The 23,546-nt window shown below is 44.6% G+C and overlaps 1 protein-coding gene and 1 long non-coding RNA gene across 2 annotated transcripts; one reads left to right on the forward strand and one right to left on the reverse strand.

Annotated features, from left to right (window-relative positions):
• Positions 1–231: 231 nt before the first annotated feature.
• Positions 232–2,642, forward strand: LOC120043607. Its single transcript, XR_005476482.1, has 2 exons — positions 232–1,688; positions 1,728–2,642. It is a non-coding gene; the product is annotated as an uncharacterized LOC120043607 (long non-coding RNA).
• A 192-nt stretch (positions 2,643–2,834) lies between these two features.
• LOC120043606 (coiled-coil domain-containing protein 12-like) lies at positions 2,835–22,518 on the reverse strand. The gene is made up of 7 exons (XM_038988168.1): positions 22,390–22,518; positions 12,065–12,141; positions 6,645–6,724; positions 4,959–5,020; positions 4,791–4,825; positions 4,607–4,683; positions 2,835–3,347 (listed from the first exon to the last, which is right to left on the reverse strand). The coding sequence occupies exons 1-7, from the start codon at positions 22,471–22,473 to the stop codon at positions 3,265–3,267; spliced, it is 498 nt and encodes a 165-aa protein (XP_038844096.1). The 5' UTR covers positions 22,474–22,518; the 3' UTR covers positions 2,835–3,264.
• Between the last annotated feature and the right edge of the window lie 1,028 nt (positions 22,519–23,546).

The following is a 23,546-nucleotide window of genomic DNA, read 5'->3' on the forward strand; positions in this document are numbered from 1 at the left end:
TGTCTCCTGTCTGCTGCTGCTCAGATAAGAAGTCTCTACTGTCTCCTGTCTGCTGCTGCTCAGATAAGAAGTCTCTACTGTCTCCAGTCTGCTGCTGCTCAGATAAGAAGTCTCTACTGTCTCCTGTCTGCTGCTGCTCAGATAAGAAGTCTCTACTGTCTCCTGTCTGCTGCTGTTCAGATAAGAAGTCTCTACTGTCTCCTGTCTGCTGCTGCTCAGATAAGAAGTCTCTACTGTCTCCTGTCTGCTGCTGCTCAGATAAGAAGTCTCTACTGTCTCCTGTCTGCTGCTGCTCAGATAAGAAGTCTCTACTGTCTCCTGTCTGCTGCTGCTCAGATAAGAAGTCTCTACTGTCTCCAGTCTGCTGCTGCTCAGATAAGAAGTCTCTACTGTCTCCTGTCTGCTGCTGCTCAGATAAGAAGTCTCTACTGTCTCCTGTATGCTGCTGTTCAGATAAGAAGTATCTACTGTCTCCTGTCTGCTGCTGTTCAGAAAAGGCTCGTGTCATCAGCTCATCTGCATGATGCACCAACCAGTATGACATCATCATCAACAACACACTAACCCGAGTGCCAAGACAACCTCTACCTTTGAAACTTCCTACTAGAACCACAACTAAACAACAAATGCTGTTTCCTTTGACTGAATTGCTAGGAGTTCTTCATCAGGGGTTGTATGTTTCAAGCATCTCAGAATATGAGTGCTGGTCTACGATCAGGAACTCCCTGTAGTTATTATAATTGTCTTCATTATGACCTGAGAGGCAAAACTGATCCTAGATCAGCACTTCTACTCAGAGACATTTTGGGAATACAGGCCTTGAATGCTATTTTCCACCATCACAATGCTTAGAGATGCTGCATCTTAATCAAATATGTTCTCCAAGAGAGGAGTGTCACAGTAGACACGTGTTCTGTTCTATTCTTGCAGTATTAATAATCTATCTATATCTTCTATATAACACGTGAGCTTTTTTGATTCCAATATAGACATGGCCTATCTTAAAAAGGTACTGTAGTGTGTAGGATCAATCTGAGTGTTGTGTAAGTGATGGATTAGGCTGTACTAGCTCTGGTCCAGGGTGTTAGTACGGCTACCTTCAGGTAGTCTGTGGTCCAGGGTGTTAGTACAGCTACCTTCAGGTAGTCTGTGGTCCAGGGTGTTAGTGTGGCTGCCTTCAGGTAGTCTCTGGTCCAGGGTGTTAGTACAGCTACCTTCAGGTAGTCTCTGGTTCAGGGTGTTAGTGCAGCTACCTTCAGGTAGTCTCTGGTCCAGGGTGTTAATGTGGCTACCTTCAGGTAGTCTCCGGTCCAGGGTGTTAGTGCGGCTACCTTCAGGTAGTCTCTGGTCCAGGGTGTTAATGTGGCTACCTTCAGGTAGTCTCTGGTCCAGGGTGTTAATGTGGCTACCTTCAGGTAGTCTCTGGTCCAGGGTGTTAATGTGGCTACCTTCAGGTAGTCTCCGTTCCAGGGTGTTAGTACGGCTACCTTCAGGTAGTCTGTGGTCCAGGGTGTTAGTACAGCTACCTTCAGGTAGTCTCTGGTCCAGGGTGTTAGTGTGGCTACCTTCAGGTAGTCTCTGGTCCAGGGTGTTAGTACAGCTACCTTCAGGTAGTCTCTGGTCCAGGGTGTTAGTGTGGCTACCTTCAGGTAGTCTCCGGTCCAGGGTGTTAGTGTGGCTACCTTCAGGTAGTCTCCGGTCCAGGGTGTTAGTGTGGCTACCTTCAGGTAGTCTCTGGTACAGGGTGTTAGTGTGGCCAGGTCACATGTAAACTCCATGGACCAGAGTGTTAGTGCTGCTGAAGTCTCAGCAGGGGGCATGTAAACTCCATGGACCAGAGTGTTAGCGCGGCTTGCTGAAGTCTCAGCAGGGGGCATGTTAACTCCATGGACCAGAGTGAAGGCTATACCTACTTTCAATGATGACCTCTATCACAAAATGTGTCATTGTTGTGAAGTTGGAAAAAGCGGTTTGTGAGTGTTATCGTATCTCTCATACGGCCTAATTCACTGGCTTTCAGTGAAGTGAGCAATTACCTCTTTGCGTCCCAAATGGTACCCTGTTCCCTATATAGTACCCTACTTCTGACCAGGACCCTATGGGTCCAGGGGTGCTATTTGGGACGCAGATCGAGAGTGAAGTAGGTAGCTAGCCATGTGTGACAATATGATAAATAACAAAGTGCTGTTATAATATGTGCAATACAGATGTGGGATCTTAGATCACCCTGTTGCAGGAAACATAAAACTTGTAATGTATTTGTAATTTCCATTTACGACTTGATTTTCCATTATGAGCAATGTAATCAACCCTTACAAAAATGTCCATTAATTATAATCCAGATCTCCTGTTGCTACAGGATTATTTTCCTGCTGTAGCAACCTGGCTCAAATTAAGATCCTACATCTATAACCTCCTTTGATAGAGAAACATTGGTGTGTTTGGGGGACTGGTGGGAAGCACTTTGTGAAATAAATAGTTTTGTTCTTTTCAGGCCAATTTAGGTGCTTTAGATGTATAATTAATGAAATATCATCATACCAAAAATGTCTTTGTTCATTGTAATCTGTTTTCCATCTTAGTTGAACCTGACAGTCAACTGTTGAGTTAATAGTATCTTTTAATTAAATAGAGTAGCAATACTTTTCCTGTTGCAGTAACTTATTATACAAGTGGATTAGGGTCACTTTACAATCTGATTGGTTAAGGATCAGTTTTCAGCTGATTTTACAAATAAATCTGGAATTTTAAAGAATGTGGGGGAACTCATTCTGTGTTGTCTATTGTACATAATATTTCACAGTCTCAACAGAAAAGGCCACAAGACACAAACGTTGGGAAAATCCAAATCATTTTACTGGAAAAATAGAATTAAAAGGATGCATGAATAACAGACGATCGTTACAACAGCTGTTTACAACAGTCCCCAATGTTCCTCTAGCTAGCACTACACTGACACAGTCTGGTCGGAATTTCACACAGGCTCTGCATCCCAAATGGCACCCTACTCCCTATCTAGCACACTACTTGCCAAAAGTAGTGCACTATACAGGGAATAGGGTGTCATTTGTGACACGTACTAGGACTAGAGTTGAGAAGTCATCAAGGTGACATATCTAATTGTCATATTCACACTCCCCGGTAGCTTTAACAGCTACGGAAACCAAAAGTCTCCGATTCCCACAACAAACATTCAGCTGTACAGAACAGGAACATTGGTAGGGTCAGATCCAGGACCGCGCGGTGTGTCTCTGGATTAAGGGGTCAGTCCGAGTCCCCCTCTGCTGTGACCCCTATGGCTCCCACAGCTCCAGCCAGCTCCTCCTCGCTGCCTTTCAGACGATCACCTGGACACACACACACACACACAGACACATGTATGTCACCATGTATTCTCCACTGTTTTTAGCTCCTACTGTGTTTATTATTTCACAACAAAACACCTGGAATGGCCCGTTTTAGATAGTTTTACAGCCCCTCCAGACTGAATCTATCCCTTGGTGCTTTCTGATGGAATATGTGGGCCAACGCCAGATCTATTCTGAGAATGTAGATCACAGGAGGAGTAGAGGAATCACATCAATTATGTCAAGTGGCATCAAGCCTCCCTGGACTCTGGAATCCACAGAGCAATTAGTCTGATACAGTCAGTAACTCCATGTTCAGACCAGTCATATATAGTCTGATACAGTCAGTAACTCCATGTTCAGACCAGTCATATATAGTCTGATACAGTCAGTAACTACACGTTCAGACCAGTCATATATAGTCTGATACAGTCAGTAACTCCATGTTCAGACCAGTCATATATAGTCTGATACAGTCAGTAACTACACGTTCAGACCAGTCATATATAGTCTGATACAGTCAGTAACTCCATGTTCAGACCAGTCATATATAGTCTGATACAGTCAGTAACTCCATGTTCAGACCAGTCATATATAGTCTGATACAGTCAGTAACTCCATGTTCAGACCAGTCATATATAGTCTGATACAGTCAGTAACTCCATATTCAGACCAGTCATATATAGTCTGATACAGTCAGTAACTCCATGTTCAGACCAGTCATATATAGTCTGATACAGTCAGTAACTCCATGTTCAGACCAGTCATATATAGTCTGATACAGTCAGTAACTCCATGTTCAGACCAGTCATATATAGTCTGATACAGTCAGTAACTCCATGTTCAGACCAGTCATATATAGTCTGATACAGTCAGTAACTACACGTTCAGACCAGTCATATATAGTCTGATACAGTCAGTAACTCCATGTTCAGACCAGTCATATATAGTCTGATACAGTCAGTAACTACACGTTCAGACCAGTCATATATAGTCTGATACAGTCAGTAACTCCATGTTCAGACCAGTCATATATAGTCTGATACAGTCAGTAACTCCATGTTCAGACCAGTCATATATAGTCTGATACAGTCAGTAACTCCATGTTCAGACCAGTCATATATAGTCTGATACAGTCAGTAACTCCATATTCAGACCAGTCATATATAGTCTGATACAGTCAGTAACTCCATGTTCAGACCAGTCATATCTGGTCCCAGCACACATTACCTGTATTTAATACAATAACAAACACTCACGGATAAGTTCAGCGATGGCCTTCTGTGTTCTCCTCTCAAGCTTCTCCAGCTTCTTCGCCACGTCTCGTTTCAAATCCCTTCAAATCAGAAACAGGACATTAGACCACAACAAGGCACAGGGAAATTAACCAAGAATTATACTTGTTATACTATGAAGTATAACGTCTTAGTTAAAATGTCTTACCAGTCAGGTTTCCTGGGGGCTAGGTTGGCCAAATCCTATGGAGGAAATATGATCACATGTATTTAAAATGGTGGAAACTTAACATGAACACTAATCAAACAGTAGGTTATCTACTAACTTATCCCAGAGGGCTTTGGATATTTGAACTATTTAAAGATCACTACTTACCACTTCTTCAATGACAGACTCTGGTTTAGCTGCATCTAGCTGCTCCTTCACTTTCTCCTCCACTGGAATAACACAAAGCATGTCTTATGTACAGCTGCATCCTGTAATAGTTACAGTACCAGTCAAAAGTTTATAGAACACCTACTCATTCAAGGGTTTTTCTTTATTTTTACTATTTTCTACTTTGTAGAATAATAGTGAAGACATCAAAACTATGAAATAACACATGGAATCATGTAGTAACCAAAAAAGTGTTAAACAAATCAAAATATATTTGAAAATGTTAGGTTCTTCAAAGTAGCCACCTGTTGCCTTGATGACAGCTTTGCACACTCTTGGCATTCTCTCAACCAGCTTCAGGAGGAATGCTTTTCCAACAGTCTTGAAGGAGTTCCCACATATGCTGAGCACTTGTTGGCTGCTTTTCCTTCACTCTGCGGTCCAACTCATCCCAAACTATCTCAATTCGGTTGAGGTCGGGTGATTGTGAGGTCGGGGTGATTCTGAGGTCGGGTGATTGGAGGCCAGGTCATCTGATGCAACACTCCATCACTCTCCTTCTTGGTCAAATAGCCCTTACACAGCCTGGAGGTGTGTTTTGGGTCGTTGTCCTGTTGAAAAACAAATGATAGTCCCACTAAGCACAAACCAGATGGGATGGAGTATCGCTGCAGAATGCTGTGGTAGCCATGCTGGTTAAATGCGCCTTGAATTCAAAATAATTCACTGACAGTGTTACCAGCAAAGCACCCCCACACCATCACACCTCCTCCTCCATGCTTCACGGTGGGAACCACACATGCGGAGATAATCCGTTCACCTACTCTGCGTCTCACAAAGACACGGCGGTTGGAACCAAAAATCTCAAATTTGAACTCATCAGACCAAAGGACAGATTTCCACCGGTCTAATGTCCATTGCTCGTGTTTCTTGGCCGAAGCAAGTCTCTTTTTCTTACTGGTGTCCTTTATTAGTGGTTTCATTGCAGCAATTCGACCATGAAGGCCTGATTCACACAGTCTCCTCTGAACAGTTGATGTTGAGATGTGTCTGTTACTTGAACTCTGTGAAGCATTTATTTGGGATGCAATTTCTGCTGGTAACTAACTTATCCTCTGCAGCAGAGGTAACTCTGGGTCTTCCATTCCTGTGGAGGTCCTCATGAGAGCCAATTTCATCATTGCGCTTGATTGTCGTTTCTCTTTGCTTATTTGAGCTGTTCTTGCCATAATATGGACTTGGTCTTTTATCAAATAGGGCTATCTTCTGTATACCACCCCTACCTTGTCACAACACAACTGAATGTCTCAAAGACATTAAAAAGAAAAGAAATTCCACAAATTAACAAGGCACACCTGTTAATTGAAACTGGCTCTTCAATGCCAAGAGTGTGCAAAGCTGTCATCAAGGCAAAGGGTGGCTACTTCGAAGAATCTCAAATGTAAAAGATATTTTGATTTGTTTAACACTTTTTTGGTTACATGATTCCATGTGTGTTATTTCATAGTTTTCTAGTCTTCACTATTATTCTACAATGTAGAAAATAATAAAAATAAAGAAAAATGAGTAGGCGTGTCCAAACTTTTGACTGGTACTGTATGTACTCATCATCATCATCATCACCACAGCAGTGCCTTCCCCAAGCTACTCTCTGGAGATAACTCCTCATCACTTCAGATGTCTCACCTGAAGCAGGTTTGGCCTTGGGCACCTGTCTCTCCTTCAGCTCTTCATCCTCTGGGGTGTAGTTCCTCAGCTTCAGCTCTCTACTCAACACAAACCCTGGCTTTAGTGCTGTGCATTGGTTTATACCCATAAGCTATACTATAAGCAGGTGTGTGTGTGAGAGAGTGAGAGTATGGTAAAGCACCAGGTGGTGGCAGTGTAGCCACATGTATTAGATCCTACTACAGAACCAGCTGGGGGACCTGAGGAGAGGAGGCAGTCTACAGGCCTAAACCACATGTATTAGGTCCTACTCCAGAACCAGCTGAGGGACCTGAGGAGAGGAGACAGTCTACAGGCCTAAACCAAATGTATTAGGTCCTACTCCAGAACCAGCTGAGGAACCTGAGGAGAGGAGACAGTCTACAGGCCTAAACCAAATGTATTAGGTCCTACTACAGAACCAGCTGAGGAACCTGAGGAGAGGAGACAGTCTACAGGCCTAAACCAAATGTATTAGGTCCTACTACAGAACCAGCTGAGGAACCTGAGGAGAGAAGACAGTCTACAGGCCTAAACCAAATGTATTAGATCCTACTACAGAACCAGCTGAGGAACCTGAGGAGAGGAGACAGTCTACAGGTCTAAACCAAATGTATTAGGTCCTACTCCAGAACCAGCTGAGGAACCTGAGGAGAGGAGGCAGTCTACAGGCCTAAACCAAATGTATTAGATCCTACTCCAGAACCAGCTGAGGAACCTGAGGAGAGAAGACAGTCTACAGGCCTAAACCAAATGTATTAGATCCTACTACAGAACCAGCTGAGGAACCTGAGGAGAGAAGACAGTCTACAGGTCTAAACCAAATGTATTAGGTCCTACTCCAGAACCAGCTGAGGAACCTGAGGAGAGGAGACAGTCTACAGGCCTAAACCAAATGTATTAGGTCCTACTACAGAACCAGCTGAGGAAACTGAGGAGAGGAGACAGTCTACAGGCCTAAACCAAATGTATTAGATCCTACTACAGAACCAGCTGAGGAACCTGAGGAGAGGAGACAGTCTACAGGTCTAAACCAAATGTATTAGATCCTACTCCAGAACCAGCTGAGGAACCTGAGGAGAGGAGACAGTCTACAGGTCTAAACCAAATGTATTAGATCCTACTCCAGAACCAGCTGAGGAACCTGAGGAGAGGAGACAGTCTACAGGTCTAAACCAAATGTATTAGATCCTACTCCAGAACCAGCTGAGGAACCTGAGAGGAGACAGTCTACAGGTCTATCCCCAAACACAGCTACAGTTTGTCATCTCTGGAGGTTACTATACCAGCCAGGGAATAAGGCCTCCCCTTATTCTGTTGAACACATCTCATTAGCATGCGCCATCTGCTCAATGGGTTAGTCTGTCTCCAGCACAGTAGATAACAGCTGAGGAGAGAGCTGGTGTCCCACATGTTACGATAGATTGTCATCTATCATCAAGGGCCCTCTTGGTGGAATTCTTAGCGAGCTTGGATGACATCTGTGTAGACAGATTGAGCCCAAAGACAGGAGAAAACCTAACCTTCAATGTATGCATCCCAAATCACCCTATTCTCTATATAGGGCCCTGGTCAAGAGTAGTGCACTATATAGGGAATAGTGCACTATTGGGAACACAGCCTGAGAACATGACTTTGAATAGGGATTCCTCCTGAGGGAGTGAACAGTGATCTGAGCATGGATCAGTGTTGAAACGGGGATACCTAGTCAGTTGGAAAGGGGGATACCTAGTCAGTTGGAAAGGGGGATACCTAGTCAGTTGTAAAGGGGGATACCTAGTCAGTTGTAAAGGGGGATACCTAGTCAGTTGTAAAGGGGGATACCTAGTCGGTTGTAAAGGGGGATACCTAGTCAGTTGTAAAGGGGGATACCTAGTCAGTTGTAAAGGGGGATACCTAGTCGGTTGTAAAGGGGGATACCTAGTCGGTTGTAAAGGGGGATACCTAGTCGGTTGTAAAGGGGGATACCTAGTCAGTTGTAAAGGGGGATACCTAGTCAGTTGTAAAGGGGGATACCTAGTCAGTTGTAAAGGGGGATACCTAGTCAGTTGTACAACTGAATGCCTTCAACTGAAATGTGTCTTCTGCATTTAACCCAACCCCTCTGAATCAGAGAGGTGCGGGAGGCTGCTTTAATCAACAGCCACGTCTTCGGCGCCCGGGGAACAGTGGGTTAACTGCCTTGTTCAGGGGCAGCACGACAGATTTCTACCTTGTCAGCTCTAACCATTAGTTGAGATGTAGGCTAGGTTAGCTGAAGGAGACAGCAGAGGGCCTGTTGGGGATAGGTCTGGGTGTTGAGATGTAGGCTATGTTAGCTGGAGGAGACAGCAGAGGGCCTGTTGGGGATAGGTCTGGGTGTTGAGATGTAGGCTATAAGGTAGCTGGAGGAGACAGCAGAGGGCCTGTTGGGGATAGGTCTGGGTGTTGAGATGTAGGCTAGGTTAGCTGGAGGAGACAGCAGAGAGTCTGTTGGGGATAGGTCTGGGTGTTGAGATGTAGGCTAGGTTAGCTGGAGGAGACAGCAGAGAGTCTGTTGGGGATAGGTCTGGGTGTTGAGATGTAGGCTATAATGTAGCTGGAGGAGACAGCAGAGGGCCTGTTGGGGATAGGTCTGGGTGTTGAGATGTAGGCTAGGTTAGCTGAAGGAGACAGCAGAGGGCCTGTTGGGGATAGGTCTGGGTGTTGAGATGTAGGCTAGGTTAGCTGGAGGAGACAGCAGAGGGCCTGTTGGGGATAGGTCTGGGTGTTGAGATGTAGGCTAGGTTAGCTGGAGGAGACAGCAGAGAGTCTGTTGGGGATAGGTCTGGGTGTTGAGATGTAGGCTATAAGGTAGCTGGAGGAGACAGCAGAGAGTCTGTTGGGGATGAGGCATCTATCAGAGCTAGCAGTCAACCAACAGGCAGGTCAATACTTGTGTGGATCCAGGCTGGAATGCTGTCATACTCTGGTCCACCACAGCTCAAAGCAGTCAGCTCAGAGCTACAGTGCATTCGAAAAGTATTCAGACCCCTTGACATTTTCCACATTTTGTTACGTTACAGCCTTATTCTAAAATTGCTTCATTGTTTCCCCTCATCAACCTACACAATACCCCGTAATGACAAAGTGAAAACAGGTTCGCAAATATATTAATAATAAAAAACAGAAATACCTTATGTAAGTATTCAGAACCTTTGCTGTTAAACTCTAAATTGATCTCAGGTGTATCCTGTTTCCATTGATCATCCTTCAGATGCTTCTACAACTTGATTGGAGTCCACCTGTGGTAAATTCAACTGATTGGACATGACTTGGAAGGGAACATACCTGTCTATATGAGGTCCCACAGTTGACAGTGCATGACAGAGCAAAAAGCATACCATGAGGCCGAAGGAATTGTCCGTAGAGGCACAGATCTGGGGAAGAGTACCAAAACATTTCTGCAGCATTGAAGGTCCCCAAGAACACAGTGACCTCCATCATTCTTAAAAATGGAAGAAGTTTGTAACCACCAAGACTCTTCCTAGAGCTGGCCGCCCGGCCAAATTGAGCAATCGGGGGAGAAGGGCCTTGTCAGGGAGGTGACCAAGAACCCGATGGTCACTCTGACAGAGCTCCAGAGTTCCTCTGTGAAGATGGGAGAACCTTCCAGAAGGACAACCATCTCTGCAGCACTCCACCAATCAGGCCTTTATGGTAGAGTGGCCAGACGGAAGACACTCCTTAGTGAAAAGGCACATGACAGCCCGCTTGGAGTTTGCCAAAAGGCACCTAAAGGACTCTCAGACCATGAGAACCAAGATTGAACTCTTTGGCCTGAATGCCAAGCGTCACTTCTGGAGGAAACCTGGTACCATCCCTACGGTGAAGCATGGTGGTGGCAGCATCAGGCTGTGGGGATGTTTATCAGCGGCAGGGACTGGGAGACTAGTCAGGATCGAGGGAAAGATGAACGGAGCAAAGTACAGAGAGATTCTTGATGAAAACCTTCTCTAGAGCACTCAGGACCTCAGACTGGGGCGAAGGTTCACCTTCCAACAGGACAACGCAGGAGAGGCTTCGGGACAAGTCTCTGAATGTCCTTGAGTGGCCCAGCCAGAGCCCAGACTTGAACCTGATCGAACATCTCTGGAGAGACCTGAAAATAGCTGTGCAGCGACACTCCCCATCCAACCTGACAGAGCTTGAGAGGATCTGCAGAGAAGAATGGGAGAAACTCCCAAAATACAGGTGTGTCAAGCTTGTAGCGTCATACCCAAGAAGACTTGAGGCTGTAATCGCTGCCAAAGGTGTTTAAACAAAGTACTGACAATACTTATATAAAACGTGATATTTCAATGTTTAATTTTTAATAAACTTACCAACATTTCTACTAACCTGTTTTTGCCTTGTCATTATGGGGTAGTGTGTGTAGATAAGGATTTGTAATTTTTATACCAATTTAAGAAAAAGGCTGTAATGTAATAAAATGTGGAAAAAGTCAAGGGGTCTGAATACTTTCAGAATGCACTGTATTTTCCATGGACCTACAGTACCGTAGCAGTAACCTACAGGCTGGCCCTAGTGGTCAGAAAATGTGGGAAAAACGGAACTGTTCATAATCGATCAGGCTACATGAAAGCAACAGGAAGACTTTGAGGACAGCCACATTTGCTGCATCACAACCATCTTGGTCTTTGATACCGCTGTTCTGCAATCTGAGCTCACATGCAATTTTAATAACTACAAGGCTGGTCACAAGATATTGCTCTCAGAAGACTAACAGAGGGGTGGAAAAAAACATTTTCCAAGAAGCAAAGTGTTTGTAACCAGCGTCCATACCACGGTCAGTACTGTTCCACTCTCTTCAGAAGTACTTCCTGAGTTTGACCCACAAAACAAAACACACAAACCCAGGCTGCATCCCACACGGCACCCATAGGGCTCTTATCAAAAGCAGTGCACTAAATAGGGGATAGTGTGCCATTTGGAATGCAAGCAGAGGGATTTGCAATGGCCAGCCTGTGAGTACACTGCCAGCCCAGTGCTGCCTGGACTATCATTAAACATAAACAAGGGGGGAAAAGCGTCTGCCGTGTAGGAGGGAGGGAGGAAGAGATGGCTGCTCTTGCTCCTGCAGCTGAAACACAGGATATTTGCTCAGGATATTTGTGCAGCTATTGTTTAACACAGGACACCTGCTCCAACCCAGAGTAAACACTGAACACAGGACACCTGCTCCAACCCATAATAAACACTGAACACAGGACACCTGACTGGGAGGATGAGGTGCATTTGGAGACCTGGGTCTAATTCACTATAGGCACCCATCTGGAACAAAAATGGACAAACTACCTGAAGGACTACCTGAACTTGTCCAACATGAAATACTTGTTTTTGTTTTCCGTACTAATGAAAAGGACCCAGGAGAAACTAACCTGTGTCGCTGCTCTTCAGCTTCCTCCTCGGCCCGGTCCCTCTTCCTGTCTGGCTCCCCGTCCTCTCCATCTCTCACCTGTCAGGTGACAAAACACCGGGCTATTAAAACGTGACAAACACCGGGCTACTGAGGTGACAAAACACCAGGTTACTGAGGTGACAAACACCGGGTTACAGTGTGCATTTAGCAGAGCCGTTAGCTGCTAAATCATGGCCGCCACTGCAAAATAATTGAAATAAATAATTATATACTTTTATATACTTTTTAGGATGGTCAAATGTTTTCAGTGTAAACTTAAAATCACTAAAACCAGATATAAAGTATGTAGAACAGATAATGGACCTAATATATACATCACACACACACACACACACACACTACCATTCAAAAGTTTGGAGTCACTTAGAAATGTCCTTGTTTTTGAAAGAAAAGTACATTTTTGTCCATTAAAATATCAAATTGATCAGAAATACAGTGTAGACATTGTTAATGTTGTAAATGACTAGTGTAGCTGGAAACGGCATATTTTTTTTAATGGAATATCTACATAGGCGTACAGAGGCCCATTATCAGCAACCATCACTCCTGTGTTCCAATGGCACGTTGTGTTAGCTAATCCAAGTTTATCATTTTAAAAGGCTAATTGATCATTAGAAAACCCTTTTGCAATTATGTTAGCACAGCTGAAAACTGTTGTGCTGATTAAAGAAGCAATAAAACTGTCCTTCTTTAGACTAGTTGAGTATCTGGAGCATCAGCATGTGGGTTTGATTACCGGCTCAAAATGGCGTGAAACAAAGGACTTTCTTCTGAAACTTGTCAGTCTATTCTTGTTCTCAGAAATGAAGGCTATTCCATGCGAGACATTGCCAAGAAACTGAAGATCTCGTACAACGCTGTGTACTACTCCCTTCACAGAACAGCGCAAACTGGCTCTAACTGGAATAGAAAGAGGAGTGGGAGGCCCCTGTACACAACTGAGCAAGAGTACAACTACATTAGAGTGTCTAGTTTGAGAAACAGACGCCTCACAAGTCCTCAACTGGCAGCTTCATTAAATAGTACCCGCAAAACACCAGTCTCAATGTCAGCAGTGAAGAGGCGACTCTGGGATGCTGGCCTTCTAGGCAGAGTTGCAAAGAAAAAGCCATATCTCAGACTGGCCAATAAAAAGAAAAGATTAAGATGGGCAAAACAACAGACACTGGACAGAGGAAGATTGGAAAAATGTGTTATGGACAGACATCTAAGTTTGAGGTGTTCGGATCACAAAGAAGAACATTCGTGAGACGCAGAAAAGATGCTGGAGGAGTGCTTGACGCCATCTGTCAAGCATGGTGGAGGCAATGTGATGGTCTGGGGGGGCTTTGGTGGTGGTAAAGTGGGAGATTTGTACAGGGTAAAAGGGATCTTGAAGATGGAAGGCTATCACTCCATTTTGCAACGCCATGCCATACCCTGTAGACAGCACTTAATTGGAGCCAATTTCCTCCTACAACAGGACAATGACCCAAAGCACAGCTCCAAACTATGCAATAACTATTAAGGGAAGAAGCAGTCAGCTGGTATTCTTTCTATAATGGAGTGGCCAGCACAGTCACCGGATCTCAACCCTTTTGAGCTGTTGTGGGAGCAGCTTGACCGTATGGTACGTAAGAAGTGCCCATCAAGCCAATCCAACTTGTGGGAGGTGCTTCAGGAAGCATGGGGTAAAATCTCTTCAGATTACCTTAAATTGACAACTAGAATGCCAAAGGTCTGCAAGGCTGTTATTGCTGCAAATGGAGGATTCTTTGACAAAAGCAAAAGTTTGAAGGACACTATTATTTCGATAATAAAAAAATAAAAACATTATTTATAACCTTGTCAACGTCTTGACTATATTTCCTATTAATTTTGCAACTAATTTCATGTATGTTTTCATGGAAAACAAGGACATTTCTAAGTGACGCCAAACGTTTGAACAGTAGTATGTATGTATGTATGTATGTATGTTTTAATAAGATAATCTTTGAGAACTAACAACTTCCAAAAAAAGCAGTCAGGGAGAATTTAAAATTCCCCAAATGGCATGGTCCCCCCATTGAGTTTGTTTTAAGAGTTGAGTCACTAGTCCCCTGTCCCCACTAGACAGTAAGTAATAAGGATCACGTCTTTCTTCAAGGCTAACACACCACCCACTTCCCTCCAGGACACTAACACACCACCCACTTCCCTCCAGGACACTAACACACCACCCACTTCTCTCCAGGACACTAACACACCACCCACTTCCCTCCAGGACACTACCCTCCAGGACACTAACACACCACCCACTTCCCTCCAGGACACTAACACACCACCCACTTCTCTCCAGGACACTAACACACCACCCACTTCCCTCCAGGACACTAACACACCACCCACTTCCCTCCAGGACACTAACACACCACCCACTTCTCTCCAGGACACTAACACACCACCCACTTCCCTCCAGGACACTAACACACCACCCACTTCCCTCCAGGACACTAACACACCACCCACTTCCCTCCAGGACACTAACACACCACCCACTTCCCTCCAGGACACTAACACACCACCCACTCCCCTCCAGGACACTAACACACCACCCACTTCCCTCCAGGACACTAACACACCACCCACTTCCCTCCAGGACACTAACACACCACCCACTTCTCTCCAGGACACTAACACACCACCCACTTCTCTCCAGGACACTAACACACCACCCACTTCTCTCCAGGACACAAACACACCACCCACTTCTCTCCAGGACACTAACACACCACCCACTTCTCTCCAGGACACTAACACACCACCCACTTCTCTCCAGGACACAAACACACCACCCACTTCTCTCCAGGACACTAACACACCACCCACTTCTCTCCAGGACACTAACACACCACCCACTTCTCTCCAGAACACTAACACACCACCCACTTCTCTCCAGAACACTAACACACCACCCACTTCTCTCCAGGACACAAACACACCACCCACTTCTCTCCAGGACACTAACACACCACCCACTTCTCTCCAGGACACTAACACACCACCCACTTCTCTCCAGGACACAAACACACCACCCACTTCTCTCCAGGACACTAACACACCACCCACTTCTCTCCAGGACACTAACACACCACCCACTTCTCTCCAGAACACTAACAACACTTTGTTTTACTGCTGCCGTTTCATTATTTGTTACTTTTATTTTTAAATTACTTCACTTATTTTTCTTAAAAAGTTCTTAAAACATTGTTGGTTAAGGGTGTGTAAGTAAGCATTTCACTGTAAGGTCTAATACATCTGTTGTATTCGACGCATGTGACAAATACAATTTGATGATTCATTACCTTTTTGAGGTCGGTCCATTTGGGATTCAAATAGAAACATTATGAGCTTGAGTAACATTGGTTTGAGGGCTGTCAAATACAAACAATGAGATCCTTGAAAAACATAGGAGTTGGTCTGAAAAATCAATACAACCTAACTGTCACGCAAACTGTGATGGAGTTAGTAAAACTAACCAGGCCACAAGACAGAGGAGTGGTTCCCTGTATCAAAACATGTCATCATAAAACATACACATGTAAACAAAAAGAAAAAGTGTATTTTTTATATCAGAATGTTGTTGACCGTGACCCACGTCACAAAGCATAACAATGAGGACTAGCAGGACTCCTCCCAGTCCTGCGTTTTCCTGGAGAGGCTTCCTGGCCACCAGCTGGAACAATCAAAATGGACTCATTCTCCAGTACAGTTCAACAATCACATGCTGCAGGAATGTCAACAGCCGTTCATCAAGAATAGCTTAGCTGCTGGGCCAAGCCCACTGGCGTTCCCCTTCAACGGGGTTGTCACTGGCTGGCTTAGCCAAACACACTGAAGGACATTCCCTGATTGTGTTGCAAATGGCAACCAATTCAACAGAGGCCTGGTCAAAAGTAGTGCACTATATAGGGTGCCATTTGGGAGGGAGACCAAGTCTAGCGGCCAAAACGGTGGCTTGCTTGCCCTTGGAACAAACACATGTAGTGTCATTTGGAGGACGTTTGCTGCAGTAGAACAACATACCAATGTAAACAGCAGGACTGAGGCTCGAGGAAGAAGCTGTAAAGTGGACCTTGGTTGTGTTGGTCGCACTCAGTCACACTGGTAGACTACATACCGTGTGTGTAACTGATAAATGCCAAACTCTTTTAGGCAGGGGACACAGAGCTAGGTGAGGGGCCTATCCCTAGTAGGGAAACACTGGTGCCGTATTATGTAGCTATAAGATGAGGACCCATGATGACTAGCTATCTGTTGTGAGTGGGAGACTTTTAATAGACCATATGATCAGCCTAAATGTCGAGGGGCCATACTGAACAAAGCATCTGCCAGCTAGCTAGCTACAAAGCAAAAGGTGTGATGATATAAAATGCATTGTAGAATACAAAATGGATCATCACAAGGAGTTCTCACTACCTAAGAGCTCTATCTTGAATGACTCCTGAGACGCCCTCTAGTTTGGGACCGTATCAACAGCAGCAGAGGAACGCTCAACTGGGTTCTGTTATATGGAGGCGGAGTTGAGTTGATATCTGGTCGCAGGATTGGCTAGAACAACAACATGTAGTCACCATCAGTCAATTGTAGTAAAAAATTTCCATTCTGAAAAGGCTTACCTGTTACCTACGTTAGTCCTGTACAACTACAGTCCTTCTGCAGGGTGCTGAGATGTATATCTTTAATACAAACTTTTCATTTTTCCACGTACTATGCAAACAGATTCAATTGGGGCTATCCGGGATCCTCGGGACGTCCCTACCCTAAACCCTAACCATTTAAAAAGTCAACTTCAAATGGGGACCCAATTGAATCTTAGCTTACGTAGTACGAGCAATGAGGGGAAAGTCAGTGATTGTATTCGCTACAAGTTTTTATTTAAAGTAGGAATTTCATCACCTGGCAGAAGGACTGTGGTTGTACATAGGGACTAACATAAGTACATGTAAGGGTTTTCAGCTTTGACACTTTTACAAGAATTGACTGATGGTGGCTCAATGTTGTCAAATCAATTTGTCACATGCTTGGTAAACAACAGATGTAGACTAACAATGAAATGCTTGGTAAACAACAGGTGTGGACTAACAGTGAAATGCTTTGTAAACAACAGGTGTGGACTAACAGTGAAATGCTTTGTAAACAACAGGTGTGGACTAACAGTGAAATGCTTTGTAAACAACAATGTAGAGAGAAAGAACTGAGAAATAATAGAAAAGTAAAACATGTAATAATAAATACACAATGAGTAACGATAACTTGGCTATATACACAAGGTACCAGTACCTAGTCGATTTGCAGGGGTACGAGGTAATTGAGGTAGATATGTACATATAACAAGGAATAAAGTGACAAACAGTAGCAGCAGTGTTTACCTTTAACTAGGCATGTCAGTTAAGACCAAATTCTTATTTTCAATGACAGCCTAGGAACAGTGGGTTAACTGCCTTGTTGAGGGGCAGAACGACATATTTGTACCTTGTCAGCTCGGGGATTCGATCTTGCAACCTTTCGGTTAACTAGTCCAACGCTCTAACCACTAGGCTACCTGCCACCCCATGAGTCAAAAAAGTTAGTGCAAAAAATGGTCAATGGAGATCGTTAAATATTTAACTAAATAGCTACCCGGACGAATTATTTAGAAATGTTATGGCTTGGGGGGGTAGAAGCTGATCAGGGTCCTGTTGTTTACGGACATATTCAATCTCTCCCTATCCCAGTCTGTTGTCCCTACATGCTTCAAGATGCCCACCATTGTTCCTGTACACAAGAAAGCAAAGGTGACTGAACTAAATTACTATCACCCCGTAGCACTCACTTCTGTCATCATGAAATGCTTTGAGAGACTAGTTAAGGATCATATCACTATCTTATCTGACACCCTAGACCCACTTCCGTTTGCTTACCACCCCAATAGATCCACAGACGATGCCATTGCACTGCCCTATCCCATCTGGACAAGAGGAATACCTATGTCAGAACGCTCATTGACTATAGCTCAGCCTTCAACATCATAGTACCCTCCAAGCTCATCATTAAGCTCGGGCCCTGGGTCTGATCACGGCCCTGTGCAACTGGTTATTGGCCACCCCCAGGTGGTGAAGGTAGGAAACAACACCTCCACTTCACTGATCCTTAACACAGGGGCCCCACAAGGGTGCGTGCTCAGCCCCCTCCTGTACTCCCTGTTCACCCATTACTGCGTGGCCATGCACGCCTCCACCTCAATCATCAAGTTTGCAGACGTCAACAGTAGTAGGCCTGACTACCAACAATGACGAGACCGCCTACAGGGAGGAAGTGAGGACCCTGGCAGAGTGGTGCAAAGATAATATAACCACTCCCTCAAGAAAACGAAGGAACTGATCATGGACTTCAGGAAACAGCAGAGGGTGCACGCCCCTATCCATATCGACTGGACAGCAGTGGAAAGCTTCAAGTTGCAAAGCTCCAAGTTGCTTAACTTGGGGCGGCAGGTAGCCTAGTGATTAGAGCGTTGGACTAGTAACCGAAAGGTTGCTGACCAGGTAAAAGTCTGTCGTTCTGCCCCTGAACAAGGCAGTTAACCCACTGTTCCTAGGCCGTCATTGAAAATAAGAATTTGTTCTTAACTGACTTGCCTAGTTAAATAGGATATTTTTTTTTAAATAACAATAAAAATACATCACTGACAATCTGAAATGGTCCACCCATGCAGAAAGTGTGTTGATGAAGGCACAACAGCGCCTCTTCAACCTCAGGAGGCTGAAGAAATTTAGCTTGGCCCCTAAGACTCTCAGAAACTTTTACAGATGCACAATTGAGAGCATTATGTCGGGCTGTATCACCGCCTGATACGGCAACTGCACAGCCCACAACTACAGGGCTCTCCAGATGGTGGTGCGGTCTGCCCAACGCTTCACCGGGGGCACACTACGTGCCCTCCAGGACATCTACAGCACCCGATGTTACAGGAAGCCAAAAAAATCATCAAGGACATCAACCACCCGAGCCACAGCCTGTTCACCCCGCTATCATCCAGAAGACAAGGTCAGGTGCATCAAAGCTGCGACCGAGAGACTGAAAAAGCTTATCTCTCAAGGCAGTCAGACTGTTAAATAGCCATCACTACCCGGTTACTCAACCCTGCACCTTAGAGGCTCTGCCTTATATACATAGACACATTGGTCACTTTAATAATGTTTACACACTGCTTTAATCATCTCATATGTATATACTGTATTCTATTCTACTGTATTTAGTCAATGCCACTCCGACATTACTCATCCTAATATTTATATATTTCTTAATTCCATTCTTACTTTTAGATTTGTGTATTGTTGTGAATTGTTAGATACTACTGCACTGTTGGAGCTAGGAACACAAGCATTTTGCTACACCCGCAATAACATCTGCTAAATATGTGTTTCCAATACAATTTGATTACCGTAATTTCCGGACTATAAGCCGCTACTTTTTTCCCACGCTATGAACCTCGCGGTTTATACAATGGAACACAAGCATAATTTATGATTTTTTTTTTTCCGCAAGATTCACGCCGCCAAAAAACTGAGCACCGTCACATAATGTGACGTAAATCGAGTGCGCTCAAACTTCCCATCATTCTGATTACGGTAGTCATTTTGTCACCCTCATCATGGCAAAGACACGGAGAAATGCATATGATGCAGCTTTCAAGTTGAAGGCGATCGATCTGGCTGTTGGAAAAGGAAATAGAGCTGCTGCACGGGAGCTTGGCCTTAATGAGTCGATGATAAGACGTTGGAAACAGCAGCGTGAGGAACTGACTCAGTGCAAAAAGACAACAAAAGCTTTCAGAGAAGAAAAGCAGATGGCCCGAACTAGAAAATGAGCTTGAAGACTGGGTCAACACACAGAGAGCAGACGGCCGAGGTGTTTCAACTGTGCAGATCCGACTGAAAGCCAAAACAAATCGCCACCCCAATGAAGTTTGACTTTCTTGGTAGGCTACTGTTTACTGCTATTTTTTTTATTTTTGTTACAAGCCGTGTTTCGTTAAAGCCTATTTATTTTTGTTACAAGCAGTGTTTCATTTAAAGGCTGTGTAAAGTTAATTTGTTTCAATGTACCGGTAGGCACTTGCGGCTTATAGACATGTGCAGTTTATTTATGTACAAAATAAATATTTGTAAAAAATTCAGTGGGTACGGCTTATATTCAGGTGCGCTTAATAGTCCAGCAGTTACGGTAGATGGTTCCAGACTTGGTGCATTGGTACCGCTTGCCGTGCGGTAGCAGAGAACAGTCATAACCACTTGGGTGGCTGGAGTCTGACAATTTGTAGGGGCTTCCTCTGACACCGCCTGGTATAGAGGTCCTGGATGGCAGGAAGCTCGGCTCCAGTGATGTACTGGGCCGTACGCACTACCCGCACTACCCTCTGTAGCTCTTAGAGATGTGGACAGCGAGTAACTTGAAGCTCTCAACCCGCTTCACTACAGCCCTGTCGATGTGAACAGGGGTGTACTTGGCCCTTCTGTTTCCTGTAGTCCACGATCAGCTCCTTTGTCTTGCTGACATTGAGGGAGCGGTTGTTGTCCTGGCACTGCACTGTCAGGTCTCTGACCTCCTCCCTATAGGCTGTCTCATCACTGTCAGGTCTCTGACCTCCTCCCTATAGGTTGTCTCATCACTGTCAGGTCTCTGACCTCCTCCCTATAGGCTGTCTCATCACTGTCAGGTCTCTGACCTCCTCCCTATAGGCTGTCTCATCACTGTCAGGTCTCTGACCTCCTCCCTATAGGCTGTCTCATCACTGTCAGGTCTCTGACCTCCTCCCTATAGGCTGTCTCATCACTGTCAGGTCTCTGACCTCCTCCCTATAGGCTGTCTCATCACTGTCAGGTCTCTGACCTCCTCCCTATAGGCTGTCTCATCACTGTCAGGTCTCTGACCTCCTCCCTATAGGCTGTCTCATCACTGTCAGGTCTCTGACCTCCTCCCTATAGGCTGTCTCATCACTGTCAGGTCTCTGACCTCCTCCCTATAGGCTGTCTCATCACTGTCAGGTCTCTGACCTCCTCCCTATAGGCTGTCTCATCACTGTCAGGTCTCTGACCTCCTCCCTATAGGCTGTCTCATCACTGTCAGGTCTCTGACCTCCTCCCTATAGGCTGTCTCATCACTGTCAGGTCTCTGACCTCCTCCCTATAGGCTGTCTCATCACTGTCAGGTCTCTGACCTCCTCCCTATAGGCTGTCTCATCATTGTCAGGTCTCTGACCTCCTCCCTATAGGTTGTCTCATCACTGTCAGGTCTCTGACCTCCTCCCTATAGGCTGTCTCATCACTGTCAGGTCTCTGACCTCCTCCCTATAGGCTGTCTCATCATTGTCAGGTCTCTGACCTCCTCCCTATAGGCTGTCTCATCGTCGTAGGTGATCAGGCCTACCACTGTCGTGTCATCAGCAAACTTAATGATGGAATTGGAGTTGTGCTTGGCCACGCAGTTGTGGGTGAACAGGGAGTACAGAAGGGGACTGAGCACGCACCCCTGAGGAGCCCCCGAGTTGAAAGTCAGCGTGGCGGATGTGTTGTTGCCTACACTCACCACCTGGGGGGCGGCCCGTCAGAAAGTCCAGGATCCAGTTGCAGTCGGAGGTGTTCAGTTCCAGGGTCCTTAGCTTAGTGATGAGCTTGGAGGGCACAATGGTGTTGAACGCTGCACTGTGACGTTAGTCAATATATTCTCACATGAACAGATTGCGTCATCTATGGATCTGTTGGGGCGGTATGCGAATTGGAGTGGGTCCAGGGTGTCTGGGATGATGGTGTTGATGTGAGCCATGACCAGCCTTTCAAAACATATCATGGCTACAGATGTACTTACTAAGGGGTGATAATCATTTAGATTTGAGCGTTCTCGGCTAATATCAACAGTTGATTAATGAACTGACATATTTGAGTAAATTATCCCATCATAGCTAGCTAGCTAATTTCACCATCAGTTCACAACTAGCATAGCAAGCTAAATACAGACATCTAGTTAGCTAGATTAGTAGTTATCTAACTAGCTAACCATGTAGAATCTGTTATTTGAGATTCCAATTAATCCGTTTTGCACAGCTAACGTTAGCTAGCTATGTACATTTCAAACGAATGTCAAGGGCAATGCTGTGTGTAACTAGCTCCTGTTCTTTCCATCAGCTAGCTAACGTTACCTAGCTAACACAAACAGCTGGTAGCGAGCTTGCTAATTCTGTTTGTACTGTTTACAACACAGACAATGTTATTGCTGGGTGATACTCACTTGAAGTTGTCGACCTCTCAAAGCTTTAAGTCTTTCTTTCCTTTTTAACGCTTGTTCCTGTAGTGAACCAACCGACTGCTCCATTTTTGTTTCACGTTATGTTGTCGTGGTTCAGAAATCGATTCATAAGACTAGCTAGTAGCTACTCTCAAAGGTTTAGAAGCGAGTGCTGAGCGCATCGATTCATGGCCTGAACATCTGAGCAAATAGGCAGGCTACTGGGGCCTACTGTATTAAATGATGTGCAAAATAATAACACACTAATATCATCAGAATATCTTAGAAAATATGTGTTTTTTAAAACCTATGCATTTACTAGAGCAAAATTAGAAGGCAAAATTATACCAAATTATAAGGCTGCAAAGCCTGCAATAATGTCAAGACATCATGATCAACAATCAGGCCTATATAATGTTTTTCAATGCAAATAAACATCAAACTACATGGTTGCCTTGTACAACATTGGCACCTTGTTAACTGAGCAAATATGCAGGGGTGCAAAAAAATAAACATTTCATTTGATCTTGGAAGGCTTTTTATTTGAAATAAGTTGTGGTTCAGTTGACCCTGGTCAACCAGTCGACTGCCTGCCCCTCTCCCAGCCTTTAATTGGCTCGATGGAAGTTCTGTCAATCTCTAGTGAATCTTTGTTTCACTTCAACAGCTTTCCACTTGTGATGTGCAGGACGTCTTGCACAAGATTGATGTTTTAAAAAATCCACCGGGGCTGATTTGCTTGATCCTTTCTTGTTGCAGCTTTCTGCTCCTCTGAACGCAGAATAAGAACTATTCTTTTTAACCTTACAATTATTCCTGGTACAATCCCCAGGGTCTGGAAGGTGGCACATATACCCCTCCTTCACAAAGGTGGTGATCTGTGTGACCTAAATCCTTATTGAACTATTTCCAAACTCTCTTGCCTAGCAACAATTCTAGAATCCTTGGAAAACCCTCAATTTAGATCCTTTTTAACTAGGAAATGTATTCTAAATGTACACCAGTCAGGTTTCAGACCAGATTAAAGCACCATCTTTGCTACTTCTTTGGTTTAAATTATTTTCTTAATTGTTTGGATAAGAAGAAACACTGTGCGACCTCTTTTATTGACCTGTCTAAAGCCTCCGACACTATGGATCACTCAGTACTTATTCAGAGGC

The sequence above is a fragment of the Salvelinus namaycush genome, unplaced genomic scaffold (genome assembly GCF_016432855.1).
Source record: "Salvelinus namaycush isolate Seneca unplaced genomic scaffold, SaNama_1.0 Scaffold974, whole genome shotgun sequence".
In the NCBI taxonomy this organism is placed as follows: domain Eukaryota; kingdom Metazoa; phylum Chordata; class Actinopteri; order Salmoniformes; family Salmonidae; genus Salvelinus; species Salvelinus namaycush.

Coding starts and splice junctions, on each gene's coding strand:
- LOC120043606 (XM_038988168.1), bottom strand. CDS start 22,473: ATGGAGCAGTCGGTTGGTTCACTACAGGAACAAGCGTTAAAAAGGAAA. Junction 4,684..4,790: donor GCCCCCAGGAAACCTGACTG/GTAAGACATTTT, acceptor TCTGATTTGAAG/GGATTTGAAACGAGACGTGG. Junction 3,348..4,606: donor GGCCATCGCTGAACTTATCC/GTGAGTGTTTGT, acceptor GTGTGTGTCCAG/GTGATCGTCTGAAAGGCAGC.